Source organism: Leptinotarsa decemlineata, unplaced genomic scaffold, assembly GCF_025532065.1.
Source record: "Leptinotarsa decemlineata unplaced genomic scaffold, Ldec_3_MD MMD2_tig00000251_RagTag_RagTag, whole genome shotgun sequence".
Taxonomy (NCBI): Eukaryota; Metazoa; Arthropoda; class Insecta; order Coleoptera; family Chrysomelidae; genus Leptinotarsa; species Leptinotarsa decemlineata.
In genome coordinates, this window is record NW_027412547.1 from 167411 (window position 1) to 194581 (window position 27171).

Genomic DNA, 27171 nt, shown 5'->3' on the forward strand with positions numbered 1-27171 from the left:
TGTTCAAAATGTGCGCCATTTTGCTCCATGCAGCAATAAAGATTTTGTTAGAATTTTGCTCTTACATTATTCAACATCTCAGGAGTTATAGCTCGGCATTCATTAATAATTCTTCGACGTAATTCATCCAAATTGGCTGTGTAGCATAAACTTTAGACTTTAAATATCCCCACAAAAAGAAGTCCAATGGTGTTAAATCTGGTGATTGTGCTGGCCATTCAATTGGACCTCTTCTGCCAATCCATTGTCCTTCAAAATGATTATTCAAAAAATTTCGAACCTGCTGGGCATAATGGGGTGGTGCACCGTCTTGTTGAAAATGGATAAACTCATCTTGACATCTTGGATCCTGTTCAATTATTTCAACTATACGAGGTTGTATTGCCTCTTCAAGAAGTTGTAAATAAGAATCACCGGTTAAATTTCCATCAATGAAAAATAGACCTATAATATGATTGCCTAATATTCCGGCCCAGACATTCAACTTTTGGGGATGTTGGGTATGTATTTCTGCGTATTGTCTTGGGTTTTCATCCGACCAATAACGGCATTTAAATAAAATGAGCTTTCGTCCGAAAAACAGATGTTATAAAGCAGCTCGGGATTTTGCATTAATCTCTCACTCATGCCCTCACAAAACTCCTGTCTTTGGTCAAAATCATCCTCATTGAGTTCATGAACAAGTTTAATTTTGTAAGGATGGAATTTGTGGTTTTTAAGGATTCTCCATGCGCTCATATGGCTTATTCCGGCTCCATTGCTGATAAACCTCTGGTACTTAACCTGGGTTGGCGATGACTTGACCAATCACTCCAATCGCATTATCGTCATTCACTACCCTTCTCTGAACATTTCTTTTCTTATTTAAAACCGAAACTGTCTTGAAACTGTCTTCCTGAATTTTGTGATCATATCCAGAAGGAACGTGATTTCTGCTTAGGTGTTTACCAGGGTTTTGCTGGTTAAATAAAATTGATGTTCTATTAGCATTTTGGTCGTTGGCAAAAAATAAAGCAATAACTGAAACCCTTTCAGCAGTAGTGTGAGGCATTTTTAAACAAATAACAATACACGACCCCTTTAAACAAAACAATCGAACGATGTACTAATGAAAACTGGAATAAGAGGAGTGGTTATCGATTTAAAAAAAGGGATTTCATTTAACAAAAAACTGATAAGAAGAACTGCTCGAAATTTTTTTATTTAGGCATACAAGTTACCGAGTGGTCTGTCTAATGTATTATCAACATGGCAATTTTAACTTCAAATTATCTCGAAAACTAATCGTTACAAAAATGCTCTTTTAACAGAGTTGTAAAGGTATTCGAAAGACCTTTAAAACAAGGTGCCACTCGACCTACTTTCCCTATCTAAATGAGGGTCGTCGGCGCACCCCTCCGAGGGGGTGCGTACTACAAAAAATCTGATTAGTCTGAAAGGTGTCCCCTTTAATTAGAAATCGACGTGTCCCAGCTTTTTTTAAAATCTTACTTTTTATATTCAAAAACAGCTCTGTTAAGTTTTCGTTGTTACACACTGTATACTACAGGTAACCATAATTGAGACTACCTCCAAAAAATTACCTAAACCTCTACCTAAGGTACCTGTTAAATTATGATTACCTGAAGGATATTACCTTACTTCTACATCAATAATAATTCTTTCTCAGTTTTTAAGAAAATAAGTTCAATAATGGTGATCTATTTAAATCCAGTTGGTCATTCATTAAAATGTTTGAATTTTCAAGTTTATTAATTTCCATTGCTTCCAAATTATTCAGTTTCAAACCTTTATTTTCTATGTGCAAAATTTCGAACTCTTCCTGATATGATTTTCTTATTTACATAGCTCGTATGATGTTCCTGGATTCGATTCCTAAATATTCTGCCAGTTTGACCAATACATACCTTAGAGCACGTTCCACACTTTAATTTATATATTCCTGATTTCGTGAATTTGGATGCTTTATCTTTATTATTTTTATCTAACCTATGCCATCGGTCAAATTCAAAGATAGGAAACGCTCAATGAAAGATTCCATATAAAGCGAGGAAGGACAAAAAAGTATATTGACTTATAAAAGATTTACTTACAGCACTCAATGTCCCATCCTTATTTCGAGCTTCTGTTTGGATGATGGTCATAGTGAAGGTTTCTTTGAGTAATTCTTCTATATTCACCTCGCTCAGATCTTTGACTTTTATCGGAGGCCTGGGCTCGAAAATCTTGTTCATATGGTTCGGTAGGTTCGAGTATATAGATTTAACGAATTGCAAAAACTTTTGAATCTAAAAAATAAAACATCCATACTAACTAACATCAAGTTGCTGGTGATGTGTCTTACCTCTGGACTAAATGGAGGCTTGTACTGCTTATGAAGCTCAATAATGATCTTGAGACACACCAGAACGTTTTCTTCATTATCAATTTCCAGTAGCTTCAACATTAGCGATAGGATTGGTCTCACGTAAGGTCTTAAGGTCTCGTTGGTAGGAAGTCTGTACAGCATTTCTAAAATTAATTTTCGCACCTGTTGAATATTGTACTCGGCCACAAAAAGAGGATATCCTTCATCGAGAATTTTCAAGAAAATATTGACGGAGTGGTCCAGAAAACTCGGGTAAAGTGCTGAATTCAGAATCATCTGAAAAACATTTTCATGATAATCATATCAAAAGTAATCAAAAAAAGTTAGTCCATTAATGTATGATCATCTCACTCACCTCAAAATGTTTACTGATTTCTTGAGTAGCCTTCAGTTTGAGTACATCCTTACAGTCTGGGTCTCCCAGCATAGTTACATAGCTCTTGAACTGATTCATCTGTGTCGTATGGGGGTTGTTCCCCACCATACTAGATGTGGAGGCTTGCATCTTCTCAGAGATGTGTGTCTTTGCTCAGATCTTCTGTAAAAGTAAAATTATTATGAAAGGAAAGTAATTCATAGAAATCAAAATGAAGTGGTCTCACGTATGAACCTTGTGAAACACCTGAGACAAGCGAATAAAGTGGTTAATAAGAATTTTTATTATATGCATAGTCTATTTCGTTTAGCAGCGGAGTAATGAATGATTTTCAAGGAGCGCGTCCATAGACGTACATAACTGAGTCATTGTATGTATACGGTGAGATACAAAAATATGGAACACTCGTATTAATAATAAATAGATTTATTTTTATTACTTTCTATGAAGAGCACTTTTCAATGAATCAGATACTTGCACAGCCAACCTGATTGAATCAGACATACCTGCCATATTTTCATTTATCGCTAGAAAAGACGATGACGTAATGATCCAAATCGGATCTAATAATGCTTTAATTGAGTACTTTGTTACCTAAAGAATGAGAGTTGATGATAAAGTCGTTGCGTCTTCATCAGTGTTGTTATTAGGGAATTGCAGCTGCCGGACTGAGTCATGGCCGGTGGGAGAAATTGTATCTGCGTAAAATATTTAAAATATGTTTATGCGATTTACTTTTAAACTTCATCACTAACTGAATACGGTCCTAAATTTGGATGTTTGCGGCTCGAATAATCTAAGAGATTTCTACAAATCTACTGCAGAATATTTTGTGGTAAGTTACTTCATAACCAACTACAAAAACTAAAAACAATACTAACAAAAGCGAATAAACTAAACACAATATCAATTTCCGAGCGTTTGTTACAACTAATCCGATGCTCATGGTACCGTTGAATCCTTTGATACTACAGCACTGAACGCGTTGGATGAGAATCTCATCCTAAGAGCGGTTGAAGGTTCCAGCAATTTGTTTAAGCACTCTGTTAGTCAAATAAGTCGCCAAAAAACTTCAATTATGCTGCAAATTATTTCCGAATTTCACGAACACACTCCGATGTCATCGTCACAACCCGCGAAAACAACTAAACAGTTTAAATATCGATCATTCCTAGCAGTTCAGACGTGTTTTCAGTCTGAGGTAGATTCCCAAAGAGTATAAACTGCATCGAAAGTTCATGGTTCATTTTCAACGCACAAATAAAATAAAATGGACGACAGAACGATTGATCTAATTTTCGCGGGCTCTTTGGAAAGTTTGCCGCCAGTCAGTTCGAAAATTGTGAGAATTTTTACGAGTTCTACATTTACAGGTGGGTATCAAGTGTATTTTTTACCCGATGTAATTCAAGATGCTGAATAATATTTTAGACACAACCATGGAGAGAAATACGCTGATGGCAAAATGTTATCCGAAAATAAAAGATTACTGCCGAGAGAAACATGGACTCGAATTTCAGGTATTTTATCCAGAGTTATGAAAAAATTAGGATGTTTAGTTAGATAACTCAACGATAACTAGAAATTAAATGCCAAAATCGGTATCAGTGCAGTTCATTCCAATAATGAATTCTATATTCTTCAATCTTGGCAGTTGATGGCTTTGCTCTTAAAGTTGAAAAAAATATACTGTCAGTATCCATAGCGTTTCTCAGTTACGAAATAATATTAGAATATTAATGGCTAGTTAATAAGTACTCTCCTATCAAAAAAAAAGAAAAATCTATCACCAAAATTCGAGTCGATTATTTCCCAAGCTCAATGGATTGAAATTTCAAAAATGTTGACAAGCAAATAACTTGTAACGGCTAGTTCTACTAGACTATTAATCCAAAATGTATCTCATGAAAACATGTATCTGAACGGCAAAAGATTCATTATTCCCTGATGATGTCAACTTATTAGGCTGAAAACACCTTCTGAACAGTTTTTCCGCGCTTCTAGTATAGTAAAGTGATTGAGTTGACGTCTAAACATACGTAAATATTTAAAAACTCAAAGAATCGTCCCTCATTCTTTATATTTTGTACGAAGCAGTCTTTTCTGAATTAATTCAACACTGTGTTACTGTTTTGTGAGTATATAACCGTCTACAATCTGAGAAATGAACAGAGGTGAATCTACAGAAAATCTACTTCGTTCATATTCCAGGTTATTATACACTCAAAGCACTTCCCGAATTATAATAGTTTCATATATACATTAACCATAACCATACCTAGCTTACTTTCATTCTATCACGGAACTATATTCTTTCTTTGAATAATTCGTTGCCATGTATATACATAAAAGTTGAAACGCCCGTCCAGAATTTATGAATAACCCTCCTTACTTTTTTTTTGCCAACACAGCCACGCTACCCGACAAACTTTCGCATCATTGCCCTTGGCCCTGCTAACGTAATATCTTAGTACAAGATGGTACGAAGTTGGGCCGTATCCATTCTGAATGCAGGGCAATCAATACCTCTAACGTGATATCACATTTTGACACAAATATCAAAATTGAACGTTCCAAAAAAACACAATTGAATTTGCTTACAATGAAAATGGGTTGTATTTGGGCATTCGAAGGTTTTGAGGTGATAAATTCATCTGGGAGGGTAAACTGCTTCGTTAACTAACGCGTTACAGAGCCAGTCTGTCTGGCTTCCCTTTCTCTGACGCATACGTCAGCGAAAGGCAGGTTCCTCCTCTCTCGTCGGACAAAGCTCAGTATTTAATGTGCGTTAGACATATACTGTTGACAGTATTATGGAAATCTAAGCAGCAAGCACGTAATATTCTTTCATTATGAGGAAATGTGGCTTAAAAATGATGATACTAATTTGGTTGATGTACATTATTAGTATCATTATTTATTCCTACAAAAGTAACAATTGGCTTATGGTAGCTATAATACACAAAATTATGGAACATGGAACAAAAAGAGCATATGTGGCTTATGAGCAATGTCGGATGACAGTAGGACGCGCATGGAGTCTACACTGCAATAATAAGACCTATGTTAACGTACTGAACCATTGCATGGGGACCGAAAGTTCTACAAGCAACAGCCATCCAAAAATTATATCAAATACAGCGACTGGCTTGTTTAAACATCACAGGAGCCATGAGAATAACACCAACCGCGGCAATGGAATTATTTACGGGTTTGACCCCTCTGAACCAGTAGGTTAAGGAGGTTGCATTAATAGCTATGGTACGATTGCGCACGGCTTGTGTAAACGTCGAAGTAGGAATGGGTCGTTTGAGGCTGGGTCTATGGCGAAAAGCGCTTACTGCGCAACCTCTGCTGCAAGCAACCAGTGATGCAATTGAACCCAGGTTTGTGTTTAAAAAAACCTACAAAATACAAATAAAACAGAACACAAAGTCAGATGCTGCAAATGTAATACACATATAGACGTCTCAAAAACCAAAGAAGGCTCAGGATGTGGAGTGTATTCCAGATCACTAAGCCTAAGGATTGCGTGGGGAATGGGAAAAAATACCAGGGTGGTCCAAACAGAACTGGCTGGTATCTCAACCGCCACAAAAGAAATATCCAGAAAAAGGATTTCTGGCAAAAACATAACAATCTGCACTGACAGCAGACAATCTCTATTAGCCTTGAACAGACAACGTGTTACCTCATGGCTAGTACTAGAGTTCCACCAAGATTTAGCCAAAGCCTCGATAGATAATAACATTATCCTGAGGTGGGTTGAAGGGCACGACAGGAGTAAAGGTAAACGCATTGCTGACTCTTTAGCCAAAGAAGTGGCTGGACTAAAAATATTTAGGACCCAGTGGCACCTACGGCCTGATGACTTCGACAATTGCGGAACTAGCCAAATGTTACATCCATGCTCGATCCTTAGAGAGATGGGATAGAATGAAAGGATGCAATCTTGCCAGGATCACCTTGGGCGAGCCTGGGAAGCTGGCGCCGAAGAAATATCTGGCGATGACCAGGAAAAATCTACGTTTAACAGTAGGATTTCCGACTGGCAACTATCAACTAAGGAAACACCTTCATAATATGGGGCTAGTGGACACACCTCTATGCAGGATGTGTGAACAGGAAGATGAGACTGTCAGGCATGTCCTATGCGAGTGCCTGGAGTTATCGTCAATAAGAGAGTGTGTGTTCGGCGAGTCTTGGCCTACACCTGCCGATATAAAGGAGATGTCTCCCAGTGACCTGTCCACCTTCCTGGAAAGGACAGGATGGACGATGACCTAGGGGGACAACTCCTCGGGAGGATGTACAATGGGTCACATGTGGCCTAAGTGCTGTGGGCTTACACTCAACCTCCCTACTCTACAGATACAGAACATATTTTGATAAAAAACTACCTTTCCTTACATTATCAAATTGATATACATAAAATTTAAGTTATAACCTAAGCTTTTCTCAATTTAAACAATTTCGATAGGTATTAAATAGTTCAATTAAGATTAGTTTAAGTTGTCACTTCTGTCGGGAATTCCGAGACGCACACGTTTTTATGACAGACCTCTTATATGAACTTTTTGATTGAAACTGAGCTCCCAATCACCACTTTGAGTTTGACCCATTACCCACGGGACACCCTGTAGAAGGCTTTCAAGCTTGTCTTCCTTTCAGGTTGTAGATATGAGATGGGGAGTAAGGGACGAAGCTACGGATGACCACATGACTACCGAATTGTGCATGAAAGAAATACAAAATTGTCAAAGGCTGTCCATGGGTCCCAATTTTGTTGTAAGTTAATTGGCACTTATGTATAATACTTGTTTGACTGTCACTAATTGAATGTTGAAGGTTTTTCTGGGCCAAAAATATGGCTACAGGCCAATTCCAACTTACATCCTGACGTCCGAACTTCTGATGATTAGAGACGAGCTAGCAGCGACTGGACACGACCCTACATTGATAGACACTTGGTACAGAAAGGATGCCAACGCTGTTCCCCCGATATCGGTACTGCAGCCTATATCTTCCATTTTGATAAATTTCAATAACAAGGTAAATTTAGTTTCTGTTTAAATTAGATTTTGCTTCTCAAAATATTTTATTTTCTCATCACTATAAGAACTCAATAGTGTCTGGAACAAAATTTAATTTCTGTAGAGAATTCCCAAACTGCAAGCAGAAGACCAAGCAAAATGGTGGGACACTTTGGGCAAATTTCAAAAATTATTCAGAAAAGCAGCGGCGTCTTTGAATCAGCAAGGAAAAATGGACGATGATGCCACACATAATTATTTTATGTCAGGTAATTCACAATACTTCCGTTAATATTTCCTACAGGATAGCAACACTTTCACCTCAACTTCCAACTTGTACATAAGTCTTTTAGCTCTATAATCTCTTTCAAAGGATTATGAATCATCTACCAGTCATTGACATTTATCATTATTGTTTTTGCATTATTTTCTTCATGGTGTGTATCTGATCCCAAAGTATCCACAAAAGCGAATGCTAATCCAGATGTGTTTTCAGTGACCGAGAGGGAAGTAATAAATGGCATCTTGAATGTGAAAAACACCAAAAACCACTGCTTGGCTTATATCAGATACATCAACAACATTAACCTCCAAAATCTAAAGAAAGCCTCTCTATTCGTGGACATAATCAACAGAAGTTTGGATACCGAGTCCGCCAAGTTGCTTGGCAACCTCAGAGACGAGAGACTCCCGGCCAAAATAGAGACCAGCAACATACAAAAGTAAGACAGATAGTGACACCCACGAAATACCTCTTAGTTCCTTTCTAGGTACACAGTAGAGTGGATAGGTAGAGAGGGGCTTGACAATGAAACCCACGAAGACTACCTGAAGCACTTCATAACGCACTTCTACAAGAACATCATCAAACTGGTGGACAGAGCCATGAGGAAGGAAGACTCCAGCGCTCAAGGTCAGATAGTAACGGAGATATTGCAGCACCTACACGCCTGCAACAATTCGGTGAAGGTAGGCTAGTGCGGTAGGTTATTTGAGTAGTTCAAACGCACGCTACTTCTCCAGGTATTTTACGGCCGAGAAGATAGTTTGGAACACATCCACAGGTACATGTTGGACGATTCTGACAAGTGTTTGATACTCTATGGGGAAGGAGGGTGTGGAAAAACATCCCTACTAGCCAAATCCGCCGGAATGTCGACAAGTAAAGACTGGTTTCAGGGTGCTAAGCCAATTAGCATCGTAAGGTTTTTGGGAACAACGCCAGATTCGTCTGCCTTGACGCCTACTTTGATATCAATTTGTCAACAGGTATGGAACATGTCACATATATTGTCTGTCATATCGCATATGTAGAAATATAAATGTTGAAATGAAACAGGACATAAATCTCAATGGACCTACCCTTAAAAAGCAGAAAAAATAAAAAACATAACGTAATAGTATTATAATGTCATTTCATTATAATTCCAATTGCTTAATTTTTCAAGAAACCATTCGATGATCAGATGAATGAAAAACAGACGTAACTAGGCTCCTGTACTTATGATGCACTGTTTGGAACCTTTGGTGTGGTAATGAATATTACTGGAGTTTTTTCCCAACACCAAGTCGTTATTTTTAACACCTCGACACGTGTTTCGATCATCAAGTGATCATCTTCAAAGAGGAAGATTAAAACTAGAAACTAATGCGAAGCCAACCCTATTTTTGCTATATAGGTATCCCATACAGGTAAACCATCCAGGCGTACCACCCATACAGGTATGGGTGGTACGCCATACAGGTATAGAAGCTGAAAATTGTTTTATATAAACATATATTGTAAAATAATAGATGAGGCAAAATTGTAAAATTAATTTAGGTTGGTATAACTGTATGGGTGGTACGCCTGGATGGTTTACCTGTATGGGATACATTGTATATAGCATAAATAGGTTTAGCTCGCATTCGTTTCTAATTTTAATCTTCCTCTTTGAAGATGATCACTTGGTGATCGAAACACGTGTCGAGGTGTTAAAAATAACGATTTGGTGTTGGGAAAAAACTCCAGTAATATTCATAGGCTCCTGTAATTTTTATGAAAGTATTTGGTAGAGGTACATTAATGTCGTTTTGTCCATTTATAGAGAATTTCTCGACCATTTCCAATTAGATTTTTGTAGAAACCCATATTTTCAGATATCCTACAACTTCATGCTCCCCTTTGAAGGCATCCCAGATGACTTGGTGCCACTCACCGCCCATTTCAAACAACTACTCACCCTCGCCACCAAGGAACAACCTTTACTTCTATTCCTCGACTCAGTGGATCAACTCACTGGAACCCAGGATGCAAACAAAGTGTCATGGCTGCCAACAAGATTACCGTCGCACTGCAAGGTAGGAATTTGCTGGAGAATTGGAACAGATAGTTGATGTTCTATGACTCCATAACTAAAAATTGCTTGGGATTTATAGATTATTGTATCCTGTGCAAACGAAGAAAGTAACCCAGAGGTATCGAAGGAATATCACATACTCAGAAGGATGATAGATGTCGAAGAAAACTTCATAGAAGTCAAAGCCTTGGGAGAAGAGCTGGCCATGAAAGTTATAAAGTTTGTTGGAGTAACATCAAAAACACAGTAGTTCATTCCACCTATGATATCATGAGACCAAAAATAAAGCAATCGTCATCCAACACTAGATAGCGTTGTTGCAACCTGCCAAAGTCTCACCTAGCTTAATCTACGAACACATTGTTGCACTCACCTGTCTTCAAAGGACAAGCCATCTGTAGTAACCAATGGAGCTACGGTGTTAGCAAAACACGTCTAGAATAAAAATTCTATTTATGAAATCTGCTTAGTTATTATCATGGGTAGTATTATTAATTTTCAATAACAGGTCAGTACATTCATAGACTAAAAACTCATTTGCTACCTTTCTCTGCACCCCTTCAAACCGACTGTCGTGGGGGCTATCTTAGATAAATATAGAGTCTTCCAAAAGGGACTTCCAAACTTTGACAATTGATAATGGTCATCATGTTGAAGCTACAGCTGTTATGCCAAATCACCATGGACAGATATCGCATCCAACAACACGTACAAATAAAATTGTTTTGTCAAAATGGGTGTTCTGTTCGGGCAACGTACCGCGCGCTTCGCCAATTTTACGGTCGCCATAATCGTCCTATCGAGAAGACTATTCGCAATGTGGTGGATAAATTTGAGTCCACTACTTCAGTCATCGGTCCATATTTCTTTGAGAACGAAGTTGGCCAAACCATAACTGTCAACAGATGATTTCCAACTTCTTTTGGCCTAAATTGGATGCTCTGGACACCAACGACATTTGGTTTCAATGGGACGGCACTACATCCACAGAGCTCATGCAATATTGGATATTCTGCACGAGCGATTGGAGGGAATGGTCATCAAAAGTGGAGGTGATGTGAACTGGCCATCGAGATCGTGCTATTTGGTCCCGTTAGATTTTTTTGGGGGCTTTCTGAAGTCGCAGGTGTATGCGATGAAGCCTCAAGCCTCAGCGGTCCTCAAACCCAACATAACCCATTGCGTCGGTCAAATCCGGCCTGATTTATGTACCAGAGTCCTGGGAAATTGGATGTTATATTCCATCAATAGGTGTTTCAAACAAATAAACAATTTTAATGATATACCACACACACACTTTGTTTTTATCAGATGCAATGATACGAAGCGCTTAATGAAAGACCCTATAGGTGAAATGATCTACTGTGCGTCGAATGAAATTCTCACTCGTCTTCATTCCTCAGAATGTGGATGCAAACAGCCCACAGAGACCTGACCAACTACCAGTGGCGTTTGGTCTCGAACGCTATTGACAAATGCAGCTTACCCATCTTCGTAAAGTTGGTTTTCGCAGAAATATGCAGATGGCGCAGCTACACGAAATCCCAAGAAACGCACCTAGCCTCGACCGTAATGGATTCCATCATGATGCTGTTCGAAAGAATAGAAAAACAGGTAACCGCGTTAGAAGAATTTCTGGACCGCTTCTTGATCAGAAAATTTTTAGCACGGCAGGATATTGGTATTCCACGCTTTAGCTTACATAACAGCGGCCAAAAGCGGTTTGTCCGAGTCCGAACTTGAAGACCTGATCTCTCTAGACGACAAGGTCTTAGATGATGTCTACCAGTACCATCTACCCCCAGTGAGGCGCATTCCCCGCTACTGTGGACGAGAATAAGGAACGATTTACCCAACTATCTATCTGAAAGAGAAGCGGACGGAGTTAGCGTCATGAACTGGTACCACAGGTAAACGTCCCACTGAATGGCCCGCGAGCCGGACCTTGAGGCAAACTCACTAACTTGCTTTTACGCTTTAGACAATTTCGCGATACTGCCAAGGAGAGATACTTCAAAAACATGAACATGGCCATGTACTTTCATTCCATGATCGCCGATTATTTCTTGGGCATTTGGGGTGGAGGAAAACCGAAGCCGTTCAGATACACGGAAATCCAACGACACAGGTGAGTTTGAGGTGGCTGTGGCAGTATTGGTTTTGAAAGAGCTGTTTGTAGATTCAACCTCACAGATAAAGAAGGTATTGCTGATCGGAAGGTTCCAGTGCAGCCATTGGTATTCTACTCTAAAGAGGGAAAAGTGTCTAGATATAATTTGAGAAAGGTAAGTCAGATATTGATTCATACACACATTTTAGAAAAAAATATTTCCGAATCAAACTTTCTAGAAACTTTTTGGTACTTCACCGATATGTCTTTTCTGATATTGAATTAATTTTTGTTACTTTCAAGTTTGGAGAACTACCGTTCCACTTGGTGAGATCGAGGCGTTTTAAAGATTTATACGATAATGTTCTCTTCAACTACGAATGGCTTCACGCAAAGCTATCTAGCTGCCCTCTGCAGGCCGTTTTGGCAGATTATGAAGACGCCAGCGCCAACATTGACGATAAAGAATCAAGAAGGTAAGAAATGTCAATTGGAAATATCTATTGGTTTAACAAATTTCAAAAACTCGGTTGAAACCAAAGTCCAAAAACTAAGATGGTCTAGCTAGACACTGGTGTAGCGATTCATGCGTGTAGAAGTTTCGTGCAAATTAAAAGTACAATATGATCTGCTCGATTTCGTTTAGACTTGGCTTGGTTTTGCAACTGATGACCTTGGGAGCATCGTTTATCTTTGATATTCAAGGGTTTCGTACTATATCGAACTTCTTTTTCAGGGAATTGATGTTGGTGGCGGACGCTTTGAGGCTAGGTGGAGCTGTGCTGGGCCAATACCCCAACATGCTGGCCCCGCAGCTGATAGGGAGGCTGCTTCCCGAAGTCAGTCATAATCCCAACATCAAAATGTTACTCAACGACTGCGACTTCAAAGGGCCTATGCACTGTTCCCTTCTGCCATTGTATCACTGCTTACACACGCCAGGAGGACCCCTCAAGGTAACTCTCTCGGGCTATATTTTCAGTCAGACAACAAGAACGTTTGATTTTCAGTATTCCCTTGAGGGTCACCAGTTCGCCGTGTTTTCGATATGTTTGACCTCTGACTACAGATACGTCGTGTCCGTATCGAACAGATTCATCACCTGGGATTTGTCTACAAGTGATCTGACCAGAGACGTAAATCCGAACATAGAAGGGATAATGCAGCATTTGGTTCTAAGTCCAGATAACAAGTGGGCTGCTGCTTATACCAATAACAATCAAGTATGTACCAGTTTTTTCCGTAGCGCAATTAAACAGTTGTTATCTACTGCTGATGGTAGAGCAACATAAAAATTTGGGGACATGTTAGCGTTTCTCTTGTATAGGGTCTTTCATTAAGCGCAAATGTCCGCCACAGCATCCGAAACGTCCAATTTTCCATGACTGTGGTTTGTTGCTTATTCGCATACACCCAGGACTTGAGAAACCCCCTACGAAAAAGTCTAAGGCATGAATTCGGTGACCAGTTCACGTCACCTCCTATGAGATTATCAAGCCCTCAAATCGCTAGTGCAGAATATCCAATGAGGCTTGAGCTGTGTGGCACGTAGCGCTGTCCTGTTGAAACCACATGTCGTTGGTGTCCAGAGCATCTAACTCAGGCCAAAAGAAGTTGGTAATAGTCAACCTGTAGTACTCGTCGTTGACAGTGATGGCCTGGCCAACGTCTATGGTCGTTTACCTTCAGTTCCTGGGTCTGTTGAATTTTCTACGGGTGCACGCTCAAGTCACGACGCAAAATTCGCTAAGTTGTGATGTGCGAAAGGCCGAATTCTTGTGAGCGATGCGAAATCGACTGCCTCGGAATCTCCTGCACACTCTCACAGACAGCGGCAATGTTTTCGGTAGACTTTAGGTTTCATCGATGTACGGGTCGATCGTTTACTAAATCAGTGGACTCAAATTTATCCGCCATTTTGCGAATAGCCCCATTGGTATATTGATTGTGGCAACCATTAAAATGGGCAAAGCCCGCGGTACATTGTCCAAAACTATTTTATTATTTAGATTGAATGACAACTAATTTGACAGATGCAGCTTCAACAAGACGACAGTTATCAATGTCAAACTTCGGAAATACTTGTTGGAAGAGCCTGTAGTATGAGAAAGAGGTAAAATTTCACTTATATAAAACAGTGTCATCCTCAATGGCGGACATCTGATGTTTCGGAATGAGTCTGGCGCTAAAGAGGCAAAAAGGCAAGTGTTTTATTGCCTCTTCAGCATTGTATAATTCAATGTTCATATAAAAGTATTTGTTTTGAAAGTTTTTTCCCGTTTGTGCCTGAAAGTTAGTTCTTTGAGCGATATACAAATCTTTGTATAGAGTTTATTTTTGGAAATCAATTGCTTTCTTCCGTCTTTTGAACAATCTAACTTTTTTTTTGTATCGATATGGAGAAGTAGAAAGCCAAAACCTTCCTTTCCCAAAAATATATCCCTTTCAATTTAAATGAACTAATAGCAAAAACATTTTCAAAAACAAGTTTCTTCTAAATGTTCTAAAAAAATGAAAATAAGCCTTAAATAAGATCAAACCTATCAATTTGTTACATTATACAATTAATCTAATATATATGACAAAATAGCAAAACCGTGTTAGTTACACAATTTACAATTCAAAAACAGCTTGACTGATTTTCATAATTTTTGATTTGTCTCCTGCAGGAGCAGGACAACTATTGAAACGTTTAAAAAATAAAGAAAAAAAATTGAGCATTGAACAAATTGACGACGTTCGGTTTGTTAAGTTTTGACAATTGTCAGGATGCCTGTAAAGACGATTCAAGTTATAACATTTGTGATTGTGCGGGCATGAATAATTGTTATGTTATAATAGAAGCAAAACTAGCAATATCCATCACAGTGTTATTTACCATGCCACAAGCGATAAGATCAAATTTTCTCCAACGAAGCTGTATATTACAAATCAATCAAGATGAAGAAAAAATCACACGCGAGGAGCGCCATGTTCAGCGTTGAGACAAACAAAGTCGCTTCCCGCTGTCTGTCCGTATGTATGCTCAGATCTTTAAAACTACGCAACGGATTTTGTTGCGGGTTTTTTCAATTAACAGAGTGATCCAAAAGGAAGGTTTATATGTACCTATATAACATGCATTATATAGTGAACATTGATAATTTCAGGGGTTTCTAATGTGATGTCGTGAATAAACACATTTTTGGCGCTTACATGGCGAATGCTGGCTGAACCCTATTATAGTACAATTTCATAGTAGTAGGCACTAAATTCTCAGAAATATTATTATACGCATTTATATGTATCAGCACTGCACCCGTGGGAGCAGGGGGTCGCTAGTATTCATATATAACTTTTGAAGTATAGGTATATGCCTTTATTTTTATTATATATAGGTTAAGTTGTAAAGCAGCACAAGCTAAACTTCTCCTTTCATTCATTACATGGATAAATGGTAAAACAATAAAGACTGTCAGATCGAGCGAACAAATCTTCCAGTCTGAAACTGGAATACCTTTATTTGATGAAATAGGGTAAATAAATGATGAAAGATTTAAACTTAACGAAATATATTCAAAATAAATACTTTATATATATTATGTTACAATATCAATAGGGCCAGATTCACCTCCAGTGTGCTTTAATAAAATAGGGCCCAGCTACGTCCGATAAAAAGTAAAGTGACGTAATTATGAATTTTTTTCTGTAGTTAAAAAATATATATACTATTTATTCTATACGACTAGTTTTCATTGGCATTCAAAATTGTTTATTTTTTTAGTACATTAATGATTCCAGAAAGTTGAGAATTGATTTTTCGCCGTACTTATCGTTCACTTCAAATAATGTTTAGGTTGACCGAAACACCGATGGAACGAAATACTGACTTCTGAACATTAATCGGTTATATACCCTCCAAAACTGTCAAAGCTGAACCCACCTTCGGAAATATCATCCCGCGTCTTACTCTCCGTCATTCTACCCACGAAAGCGTCCAACTTTTCCTCGGAAATCAACGGTTTCAACGCCCGAGCTAACCCTTGAACGAAAGCCTGACTAATTCCCGGACTAGAACCCTCAGCGGCCGCAAAAGCATCTTGAAGCTCCTCCAGGAGACCGTCGTTCCGACTCCCAGGAATGATATCGCGGTGTTTCGGCTCCAAAAAACGAATCATTTTCGTAATAGCTGGAACACAACTGCCGACCGTTTGCGGTTCCTCCCTGCCCTTCACAGTTGCCACCCAATCGAGGTCTATTACGAGCGACTTGGCGCTGAAAGACGTTTCGGACTCAATATCCTCGGGATGGGAGTCCCTCCACTTCTTGTATCGGTCGATGAGGTCGACCAAAAAGGAATTCTTCTTGGCCCTCCGGATGAGGGGGTATCTCAACAACTCGCTGGCAGCGGGTCTATGCTGCGGCTCCTTATTCAAGCAATCTTCCACGAAATCCCTGAGCGACTTGCTGAAGCTAGCGCCCAGCCGAGGGGGCTTTTCTTTGGGGATGAGAAATAGGGCGCGAGTAGGGTGCAAGTCCGCATGGGGGGGCTTGCCCTCCGCGAGCTCGATCGCGGTGATTCCGAGGCTCCAGATATCAGCTTTGTAGTCGTAGGCGCTCAGGCGGATTACTTCGGGAGCCATCCAGAAGGGGGTGCCGACAAAAGTGTCCCGCTTCATGGAGCTGTCGGTCAACTGCCCCGCAACTCCGAAATCGGCGAGTTTAACGTTCCCCGTTTCGCTCAGAAGCACGTTGGCAGCCTTGACGTCCCTGTGGAGCTTCTTCTCTCCGTGCAAATACTCAAGTCCCTTCAGCACTTCCCTCAGGATTATCGCTACATGCGTTTCTTCCAATCTTCCTGGCTTCATCAGCTCCGAAGCAGAGCCTCCTCCTAGATACTCCATCACGATCCAAAGTTTCTCGCCCTTCAGATAGGACCCGAAGTACCTGGTGACGAAAGGACTGTCGCACTGCTTCAGTATCGTTATCTCTTGGCGCACCACTTCGATTTCCTCTTCGACCTTTTCTAGGTCGATTATTTTAACGGCGACGACTTCCGAAGTTCGCTTGTTGACGGCTTTGAAGACCTCTCCGAAAGAGCCTTTGCCGATCAGTTCGTGCTTGGCGTAGATCGATTCCGGATCTGTTTGCGACATGTTTTGGAAGAGGAGGTGTTTCCTTACCTGCAAGGAGATATCCAGATTTAATAGAATCGGGAGTTTTCTTCCATTTATAGCCTTCGGCTGGTCGTGACCGTAATATTTCAAATTGTTTCTATCCCGATAGGGTCAATTAAAAACTGTGAAATCTTGTCAAATAATCTGACAGCTCCCCAACAAGTTCAAATGAAAACTGTCTACTCATGACCATACATGAAGTAAATCCTTCTCTTTGCTGACAAAACAATCCAGAGTGGACAGTGATCTAACTAGTTGAAAAACTATCGACTCATAACGATTCCAAGAAATATCAAGGAAAAACTGAAAGCTTCTCACTCCTTTCAACCAAAAAGCTGGTCTATAAACCTTGGAATTAACACAGTCCATATCATTCAAAATTAAGGCATTCAATCCAAAGTTTTAACAAATCTCTAACCAGTTCAACGATGGAACCAAAAAGCTTCAATTCTAAAAAAAATCTCCTAAAACTATCCCCCTATCAATTAAAAAAAGCTTCCCACTTTCTACAAGCACAGAATCGGTCTGTAAGATTGGAACTCACATCCACTTTTGAACTATTGATATCAAACAAACCTCGTATTACAACTGAAAACTCACTTGTGGTTGATTACGCTTTTGTATGGCAAATTCATAACTGGTATTAGAGAATTCGCCATCGTCTTAAGGCTGTCTACGAGGGAAAGGTAAAAACTTTTCAATTGACCCTCGTATTTTGATTTTCAGACTGTCCTGCTGAACATGCTGTCAAGCGAGTTCGTCACGATAGACAATCCTCTTCCCGAAGGATGCGCTGTGACGGGAATATTCCTGTTGAACTATAACCTATACATATACGGAAGCGACAGGTGGATCAAATTCGACATGAGAGGAAACAACGAAGAAGAATACTGCGCCCCGCTAGAAATGTCAGATTGGCCCATTTTACGTGAGACAAAAAAAAACATAAACTTCATTTGCGGTATTATACAGGATGGTCTCAAATAACGTCAGCTGGAGCAACTTTTTCCCATTAAATTTCATCATTTTTTTTGTGAAGCAACAGCTTTTTAACAAATCTCGATATTAAATAATTATTCTTGAAGGTGAACTCCAAGGATGCACCATCCTGTATATCACCTTTTATGAGTTTTCGTGAGATGTCACTATGCACGTTCTTTCTGCTTGCGAGCTGGGCATTGTGGTATACCTAGCAAGATAATAGAAAATGAATTGATCAAATTCGTTTTTAGATATGGAATTCGACAACAAAGAAGAGTACAGAATAGGTTTTTGGAAGGGTAATCTTGATGACGAAAGAATGACTCTATTGCTACGTACCAGAGAAGGAGATTTCGAATATTTAGAATATCACAGGTGCGTTGATACATGACGTTTTTAAAACTATTATTGATACCTAATCAACCCCGATTCTTTAACGAAGAAATATGTGTTATCTTATCAATGACATTTCTCTGTGGAAACGAGAGCTACTAATCTGATTATCTTGTTTTATATTCAAAGCCAGTATGAAATATAACGTCAATCGAAGGTGTTAATAATCATTATATCTGCTGATATAGGATTAATCTCTCGTATTTCGACACAATATTAGGAATTGGAATGAAAAAGTATTGATGAATCGCTTAGGAGTAAATTAAAAATAATGAATGTATTGATTAATGATAAGTAGGGTCGAGAATTGAACAAGTTAGGAATTAATGCAAATTATTAGGTTGTTTCAAAAGTTTTGACCGTTTTAATGTCACGTGTATTCCATGTCTAAATGAATATTCATTCTGTGTCGTTATATACACCGATCGATAGAGAATTTTGTACTCTACAGGGTGTTTCAAATTCGATCCTCACCATTGGGATCTCGGAAACTATGAAAGATACGAAGATATCCTCTCTGTCGAAAGTAATGTCACACCATTGGCTTTTTCATTGAAGCTTACTAAAAATGTTTCTTTTTCGTACAAGTTTTGCTCGACTTTGATATCTTGCCCCGCTCGAAAGTTAAGGAGGAGAAGTTAGGATAGGTTAGGTCAAAAGTGAGTGCGCAACCCGCAAGGTTTTATTGTGGCTCACACCTCTACCGGTGGCTTCTTAAATTGAAATCAATATGGGAATGATCAGAATAGTACATGTCTAGTTATCTTTTGATTTTCATGAATTATTTTCCAGCAGCTTGACTCCATTAAATTTTCTTGAAAATCCAATGATTTTTTCAGTACGATGGTATTGACGAAAGACAAATCGACGGTCTACGCATGTTCTACTCCCGACCTGTATATCGTCACGAAATATACCAAATCGGAAGAATCGAAGAAATGGGAAAAAATTGAAGATTTACCTAGAGCTGAAAATGATGATACAGAACTGATGCTGCAACTCAAACTTGATAAAGTTGACAAAGTGCTATTCGGTAATTATACTAGCAATACGCATTGTTCCAACTTGAAGTTCTATCAACTTTTTTGAATTATGTTTGTGAAGCATAATAAAACGACCAGTATCAGTAGGACAGTAGGTTGATACAAAAAAAAACAGTAGAACCTATATTTTATAGATGCATACTACCTAAGTAGTAAATTTCCACTATATGCAGTCATTCAATAATTATTATAGAAAGTAAATTGAGTCACCCGTAATTTTCAACTATCAAACAAGGGATATACTTCAAAAACAGCAGATCTGGCAAAACTGAACACGGCGCTCCTCTCATGCGATTTTTTCTTCATTTCATTATGTTATTTAGCAAGTTATTTAGCAAATCCAACAAATCTTTGTTTTACATATTGAATTCATTTCACAATAAACTATATCTTATATTTCAACAGGAACAACAAGTAACGGTTTCGTCATTTGGGACTTCAACGATGACAAAATAGACCCGGGAGCGATTTCCTTGACCCTACCGTATGGTACTAGAAATATCACGACAAAGATGCTCCAGTCCAACTCCATAATGCTAAGCGCCCACAAAAATTACGCCATAGCGGGCGTGAGGTGAGTAATTGTTAGTGTTCCGCAAGGTTCAGTTCTAGGAGCATATAAGCTCTCAAGAATTTCAAATGGTCAACCTCTGTCGTGTCTCCCAATATATAATTGTTGCACTACAACAATACTCAGGTACAAACTCATTTTCTTTGGAAGAACATTTCTTAGTGCATAAGCTCAAAATTGCATATTTGGTGATCAACAAAAAAATATATAATCTAATTTTACGTTACGTTAACTGTTTCATCTCGATGATGTAAGCTCTGTAGGTAGCTGGCCAAAAAAAAAATTACACATGATTCACTTTTCGCTTTCAATAAACTGCATAAACGAATGAAAAACTGTAATAACTGCTTGCAGTTCAACGTACTGAAAAAATGTATTCTTCAGGACGGAAATGGGAGAAAATAAAATAATTATGGTCAATATTTTTTATAATTAAATGTACTACTTTTTCTGTGGGTGTAAATTATACAATATGCTTCCAATAGCTCTTGAGAATTCCCCAAATATTAATGTGTTCAAAAGTCAGCTAAAAAAAATGCTACTTCAAAGGACTTGTTACACCATTCAAGAATTCACCAATCAACTAACCAGAGATCTTGAGACATTTGGTTAAAGTGTTTACTTTCAATACTTGAGAAACTGTGTGTTGATTATATTTTATTGGCTTTTTTATAGTCTATAACTAGTTACATTTATATTTTTATATTTATATGTTACTTTAATTACTTAGGGATGTTTATCACGGTTTGTGTTATTGTGTTGTTTATATTATTTTGACTAACTTATAATATGGTTACATGTAGTTATTTCATTTATATGTTTTTACATTTACTTTTATAATTGACATTTTCTTTGTTTATTGTGCATTGATTCCTGTCAACTGTACTTTTCAACCATAGAAATAAATATTATTATTATTTATTTTTGCTAATTGAGTAGAACTGGCCAATACTTGATGAAAATCCATATTAAAAAACTTTATATACCGAAACACGAGTCGTGGTGTTTGTAAAAACCTTTATAGTGTAAATCATACAATAAACTGTATTAATTAGTTTTTTTTTAATTGATTTTTGCTTTTGTACTTCAAATTTGTATGTGTTTTGGACAATCATTACTCGTATTCATTTTAATTTATGAACTAATGTATACTATGAATAACTATGAATAGTTTCATAGTTTCATGACGAATCATGCATATCTGGTTATGACATTGAAACCAAAGTTCAATCGTCCCAATGGAAAAGCCCAGGAGAGCCAAGACCAGAAAAAGCTCGCAAAGTTCGATCATATGTCAAGGTTTTGCTCACTGTTTTATTTGATTACCCTGTCGAAGTACATTAGGAGTTTTTATTACATCATCAGTTTTATTACGGTGAATAAGAAGTAAGTATTATCTTGAAATTATATACGCCGCTTGCGAGAAGCAATACGGAGAAAACGTCCGGTATTGTAGAGAACAATTCATGGCTTTTGCATCACAATAATGCATCTACTCACTCGTCATTGCTTGTTCATAATTTTTTAACCAAAAACAACTCTGTAATCATGCCTCAGCCACCATATTCACCAGATATTTCCCCCCGCGACTTTTTTCTGTTTCCAAGACTGAAGAGACCCATGAAAGGGCGGCTTTTTGCGACCATTGAAGAATTAAAAACCAAATCGCCATGAGAGCTCAAGAACATTCCAAAAAGAGCATATAAGAACCGCTTCGAGGATTGGAAAAGCGCTAGCATAAGTGTATTATATCTAAGGGGGACTATTCTGAAGAGGACAAAAAAGAAAATGATGAATAAATAAATATTTTTTGAGAAAAACGAGTTTACCTTATTTTTTGAATAGAGTAGTACATGTAATAATAATAGTATGTAATTTTAATCGAATCACAACTGTTCTTAGCCTGAGTATTACATCGTTTTTGTAGAAAGAACTTGTACGTCTGGAGCATCCAGACCAGAAAGCTAGTGAAAGTCTTAGACGCCCACTTCGGTCGAATCATTCAGTTGGAAGCACTAACGGTGGGCAACTGGAACAGCATAGTGACTTCTTCGATAGATCGCACAGCCAAGGTTTGGAACATCAACAACATTTTCGAGACGGTCCACGTCATCGACAGGCACGAATTGCAAGTAGATTCGATAAGGTAAGCAAAAATAACAAACAACATAAAATATATTATTTAAATTCATGGATTTCAGCCTCTCTGACAACCTCAGCCTGGCAGTAACGGCTACGAGGAACTGTGTAGGAGTGTGGGATCTACGAATAGGGAAGCTGGTGGCTAAATTGGCAGACAGCCCGCTGGGAGCCATCGTGACACATGCCATAATAACACCGGACGGAAAGTTAGTAACGTAAAAGAAAAATATTTACTTTGATTGGTTTTTCGTACGAAGAATTAAATTATCACCAACTTAAAAAATAAGCGTTGTTGATGCATTAAATAATGTACATGTTTCCAGATATATCATCTCTGCAGAAACGGGCAACATACTGATATGGCTACGCTTGACTCAAACGGTGATTTTCAAAGACGAACAGCCAGGCATCAGGCAACTGTCTCTCATGGACAAAGGCACGAAAATCCTATCGATTTCCAAGCCTAGCAACCCCCCAGGAACGGATTTCGTTAGAACAGTGGCCACAGTATGCGTACGAGAGATTCCGAGTAAGTAGAATAATATTTATTTTCGAGACCATAACAGAAACAAATAATTCCCTGAGCAGGCGGTGAAATGGTATACAGTTTCGAGTATCCTGTACGTAGCATAACGGGAGTACCCTTCAGGCCCGCTGTGGTCACTTCAGACGACCTGCATCTTGTGATAGCAGCTGCTGATAAGAACAATAAGGACTGCATTATTGTATATAACGCACAGAACGGAAATCTGGTTCATCGTATTCCCCTTAAAAGCAGTGTCGTCAAGGTTAGTGGCTTGTTGTGCCAACTTATTTTTTATCAAATGAATGAATAGAATATTTTATTGGTGTTAAAATACACATTAAGCTTTTACACAGGTCAATACAGCACAGATACAGAAAAATTACTTATAAAAAATATATTGAAGTAGGTATTGCTTTTAAAATATAAATGCAGGGTATGTCATTATTTGTTTAGGATGTGTTCTGAAATCAATTATGTTTGATATGTATTTGGGACAGGATATTGCAGGTCTAGTGGCGATGCCACACAAAGGGCACCTCATTGCGGTATTGACGACGGACAAAGGAGCAGTCTTTGACATCAGAACAAAAAAACACATTCGTAGCATACCAAAGTGGGGAGGCAGCATCACCAAAGATGGAAAGTATGGTCTGTATGCCCCTTCGAGGTAAGAATCAATAACAAATCAACCTAGTTTGTATTTTTCCCCACTTTTTTAATTAAATGTTTTTCATAATTCAGAGGCGGTTTGGAACTGATAGAGCTCAAGAAAGGCCAAACTGTTAGAACGTTCATTCCGAAAGTAGCCGAAGGAGTGTTTTCAATAATATGTCTCTTCAACACAACTGACGAGTACGTTCTCTACTACCATAGCGGAAGGAAGACCTTGAGAGTGTTTAGGTGGGTTCTACACACAAAAGTCCAAGCTCTCGAACTAATCTTTTTCGTTTAGAACTACTGATGCGGAGATGGTGGCAAATTACAGAGTACAAGCGGAACTGACAGCAGTTGAAAGCACACCAGACGGAAAAGCTCTAGTACTGGGCACGGTGGATGGATGTGTATCAGTACTGGCTATAGTGGATACCTCAAAAGACAACATGAATCAATACTTGTCAGAGATGCCTTCCAGGGATGAAGAGGCAAGACAAAGTTTAATTTAAGTTGTTGATTTTGTATAGATAAGTTTCTTTGACAACTGTCACAATCGCAAAAAGCTTTTGCAATTTCTCTTCCCGGTACTCCTTAATAATGTTTTCTATGGCATATTTTGCGTGAAACAGCCTTAAAATCTGAATTAGCTATCAATGACAACTAAACAAGGTTATAAATTTGATATCTGGGAACAATTGAGAGCTCATATCGGTACTTACAACTTGCCATCAAAGCTTCATTTCAATGAACACTTTCGGGAACATTTTCATTCAATTATTTTCACTATTTCGATTGCAGTTTGTTATTAAACGAAATGAATTAAGAGTGAAGTTACCGTGAATTAAATTCTCATTCTTCTTTGTCAAAGATGACAGTGAAGTTGGCAAAGCTGTCAGTGTTAGATTTTTGGCCTCAACTGATTCGGATGCCGGCCAAACTTTTGAGAAAAGAAATTGGAGTAAAAAGTTGAAAAAGTTTTTTGATAGTTGAGAATTGAAGGTTATAACTGGAAAATTTCTGCATCTTATCATTTACTGATGAAATTATTGGGGTTTCAACCTGATATATTTCATTTGAATTTTTTTTCAGTGGAAGAAAAAAGTGGATAAAAGGAGAGCTCAAACTCGATTCAGGGCTGTAGGATCCATCGCTAAACTGTCTACAATTTTTTCAAATGAGAATAATAGTTCTCTAAACAGTGAATTGAAGGAGCAGGAAGGTGATAGTTTGGTAGAGTGTATTCAGTGACTGTTCCAGAATATGATGAAATCATTTGAAATAAATATTTTTTGGAAAATTTTCCTCAATAATAGCAAAGATATCCGCATTCATAAGTAGATACATATTTGAATCAATTTTATTTCAGACAATAATTTACTTTGGTAAATAATACTTTCCAGATGAAATGAATCAATAGGGAAAGCGCGTTTGTAGATATTTAATAAATAATTGATTTGTTCGTTGGAAATGTGAAATATTGAAAGGAATTTCTCAGATCGTTTTCATTTCTTCAAAATAAATGTGAAGGTTGTTTATAATAAACTCGATTTGACCTTAAATTTGCAAACGCTAGCGCTACCCGTGGTTATCTTATGGACATTCATGAAAAACCTTACCTTCAGTCATAATGAGTTGAAACAATGATATTAATAAATTCTTGTAACTTCTTTCTACCGATTACTGATGAGCGATTTTTCAATTGCACAATGAACTATTAGAAAACAGCTCTGACAGAAAAAATATTTTTTGCATGGAAAATCTTCAATTTGAATTATCTCATTACTACTTCTGATCAACAATAACAATTCTCACTGAAAAACACCGGATATTTCAATTTTGACAACCAGCAGGTCCTCTTTGTGAAAAACTACAACTGAGGAAAGTAATGAGATATTGCTATATGGTTGTTTTTTGACAGGTTCAAAAATTTGTCATTTTCAATTCTGTAGTAGAAAGAAGTAAAAGTTTCATTTGCAATTCCCAGAAATTTTCAGTAAGAATTTTTATCGATGATGACTGATTAGAAAAACTAAATATTAAACATAGGTTATATTTTTTGTTTTGTAAAAGTAATGTTTTTAGTTAGTGAATATTACTGGAGTTTTTTCCCAATACCAAATCGTTATTTTTAAACAGACAGTTTAATCTTCCTCTTTGAAGATGATCACTTGGTGGTCGAAACACGTGTCGAGGTGTTGAAAATAACGATATGGTATTGGGAAAAAACTCCAGTAATATTCATTACTACACCAAAGGTTCCAAACAGTGCATCATAAGTTTTTAGTTAGTGCTTCCATTAGAGACATGAAAAATTGATGAAAAGTTGGAATAAATTACTTTCACTCACTGAAAGCACGTGAAACCACAACAATATATGAAAACAACTGACTGGACTTTGTTTTACCATCTGACTTAGGTTCAATATGGCTGGTAGATGTTGTATGTGGACTATGAAGTTCTCGATGACTTGGGGGTACCATACATATCATATTTGAGTTTTTCTGATATATTGAATTCATTCGAAAGTTCTTCGTCCAGACGCGGCTTCTACCGGACATTTTCAAACTAAGCCAAATGGTAAAACTAAAAGTCCTGTCAGCCGTTTTATATAACGTTATGGCTTCTTGTGCTTCACGTGAGTGAAAGTAATTTATTTTACCTATTCATCAGTTTCTCATGTCAGTAATAAACACACTAAAAAATATTACTGTGACGGATTTACATTGAAACAACTCGAAAGGAAAAAAACACAAAACTCAGATATGTACTTGGTGAAAAACATTATAATTTGTCTGTATAAACTCAAATTACATAGTATAAAAAACATACATAGTGGAATTTTTCATGGAACTTCAGAATCTGGAAAGTTTAGTCCCATTTTTATGTATCCTGGTAGCTTATATGCTTTTGTAACTGTGGAGATCAGCCTTTTTGATACCAGATCAAGATAAGTCTACGATAGATCAAGCTGTTAGATCTAGTTTGATACGAATGTACATCATATTTCCGAAGTGTGTTTCTTGTTTTGAAAAAATAAAACATACTGCTTCTAGTAGGATATTCAACTCATATAATAATAAAGGTTTGCAGGTGGATCTGTTTGCTGACTACACTTTAGCATTTTTTAAATTTTTTGTAAAGTAAAATAAAGTTTATCGACTGTGTTACATACTGAAATATTTTTGTAGCAATCATAAATCTTGGACACCACAAAAACACTTCTGAATATATGTGACAACTGAAGTTAGAAATGAAATATCTGAATAATACCAACACAAAAAACTTAGCAAACTAAAAATCAAGTAGAGGAGTTGGTATCATTGCTCCGCATACATTAATGTTGACTGAATTTCTGCGAAATATAAATTTCTTAAGCAGTTTTCATCGACATTGTTTTCATCATAGATTTTCCTGCCAATGGGGTAAGTATTTCGTGAAATTCAATGTTTATATGAAAGAGGTTTTTTCAAGAGGACTTT

General features: G+C 37.7%; 2 protein-coding genes and 1 pseudogene across 3 annotated transcripts in view; 1 reads left to right on the plus strand and 2 right to left on the minus strand.

Annotated features, from left to right (window-relative positions):
• Positions 1–24551, minus strand: part of Nipped-A (Transcription-associated protein Nipped-A) — a 62670-nt gene extending 38119 nt beyond the window's left edge. For both annotated transcript variants that reach the window (XR_012465061.1, XM_074173416.1), the window contains exons 1-4: positions 24412–24551; positions 2724–2906; positions 2345–2644; positions 2094–2288 (exon numbers count right to left, since the gene is read on the minus strand). Coding sequence is in view for 1 of the 2 variants with exons in the window: in XM_074173416.1 (XP_074029517.1) it covers positions 2094–2288; positions 2345–2644; positions 2724–2873 (645 nt within the window). In the remaining variant the exon portion in view is untranslated. The remainder of the gene's footprint in view (positions 1–2093; positions 2289–2344; positions 2645–2723; positions 2907–24411) is intronic.
• Positions 3992–26197, plus strand: LOC111504460 (NACHT and WD repeat domain-containing protein 2). The gene is given in 30 exon segments (XM_023159018.2): positions 3992–4117; positions 4176–4264; positions 7416–7532; positions 7593–7796; positions 7902–8046; positions 8274–8499; positions 8548–8746; positions 8801–9046; positions 9917–10117; positions 10196–10335; positions 11520–11730; positions 11783–11930; positions 11933–12026; positions 12098–12244; positions 12296–12401; positions 12530–12702; positions 12963–13182; positions 13237–13449; positions 18109–18310; positions 18615–18738; positions 19596–19789; positions 20205–20373; positions 22298–22516; positions 22572–22718; positions 22836–23041; positions 23101–23300; positions 23536–23705; positions 23780–23938; positions 23991–24180; positions 24782–26197. Coding segments are annotated over 30 exon segments (5121 nt in total). The 5' UTR covers positions 3992–4014; the 3' UTR covers positions 24941–26197.
• LOC111504461 (serine/threonine-protein kinase 24 pseudogene) lies at positions 15761–18857 on the minus strand (annotated as a pseudogene).
• Positions 26198–27171: the final 974 nt, after the last annotated feature.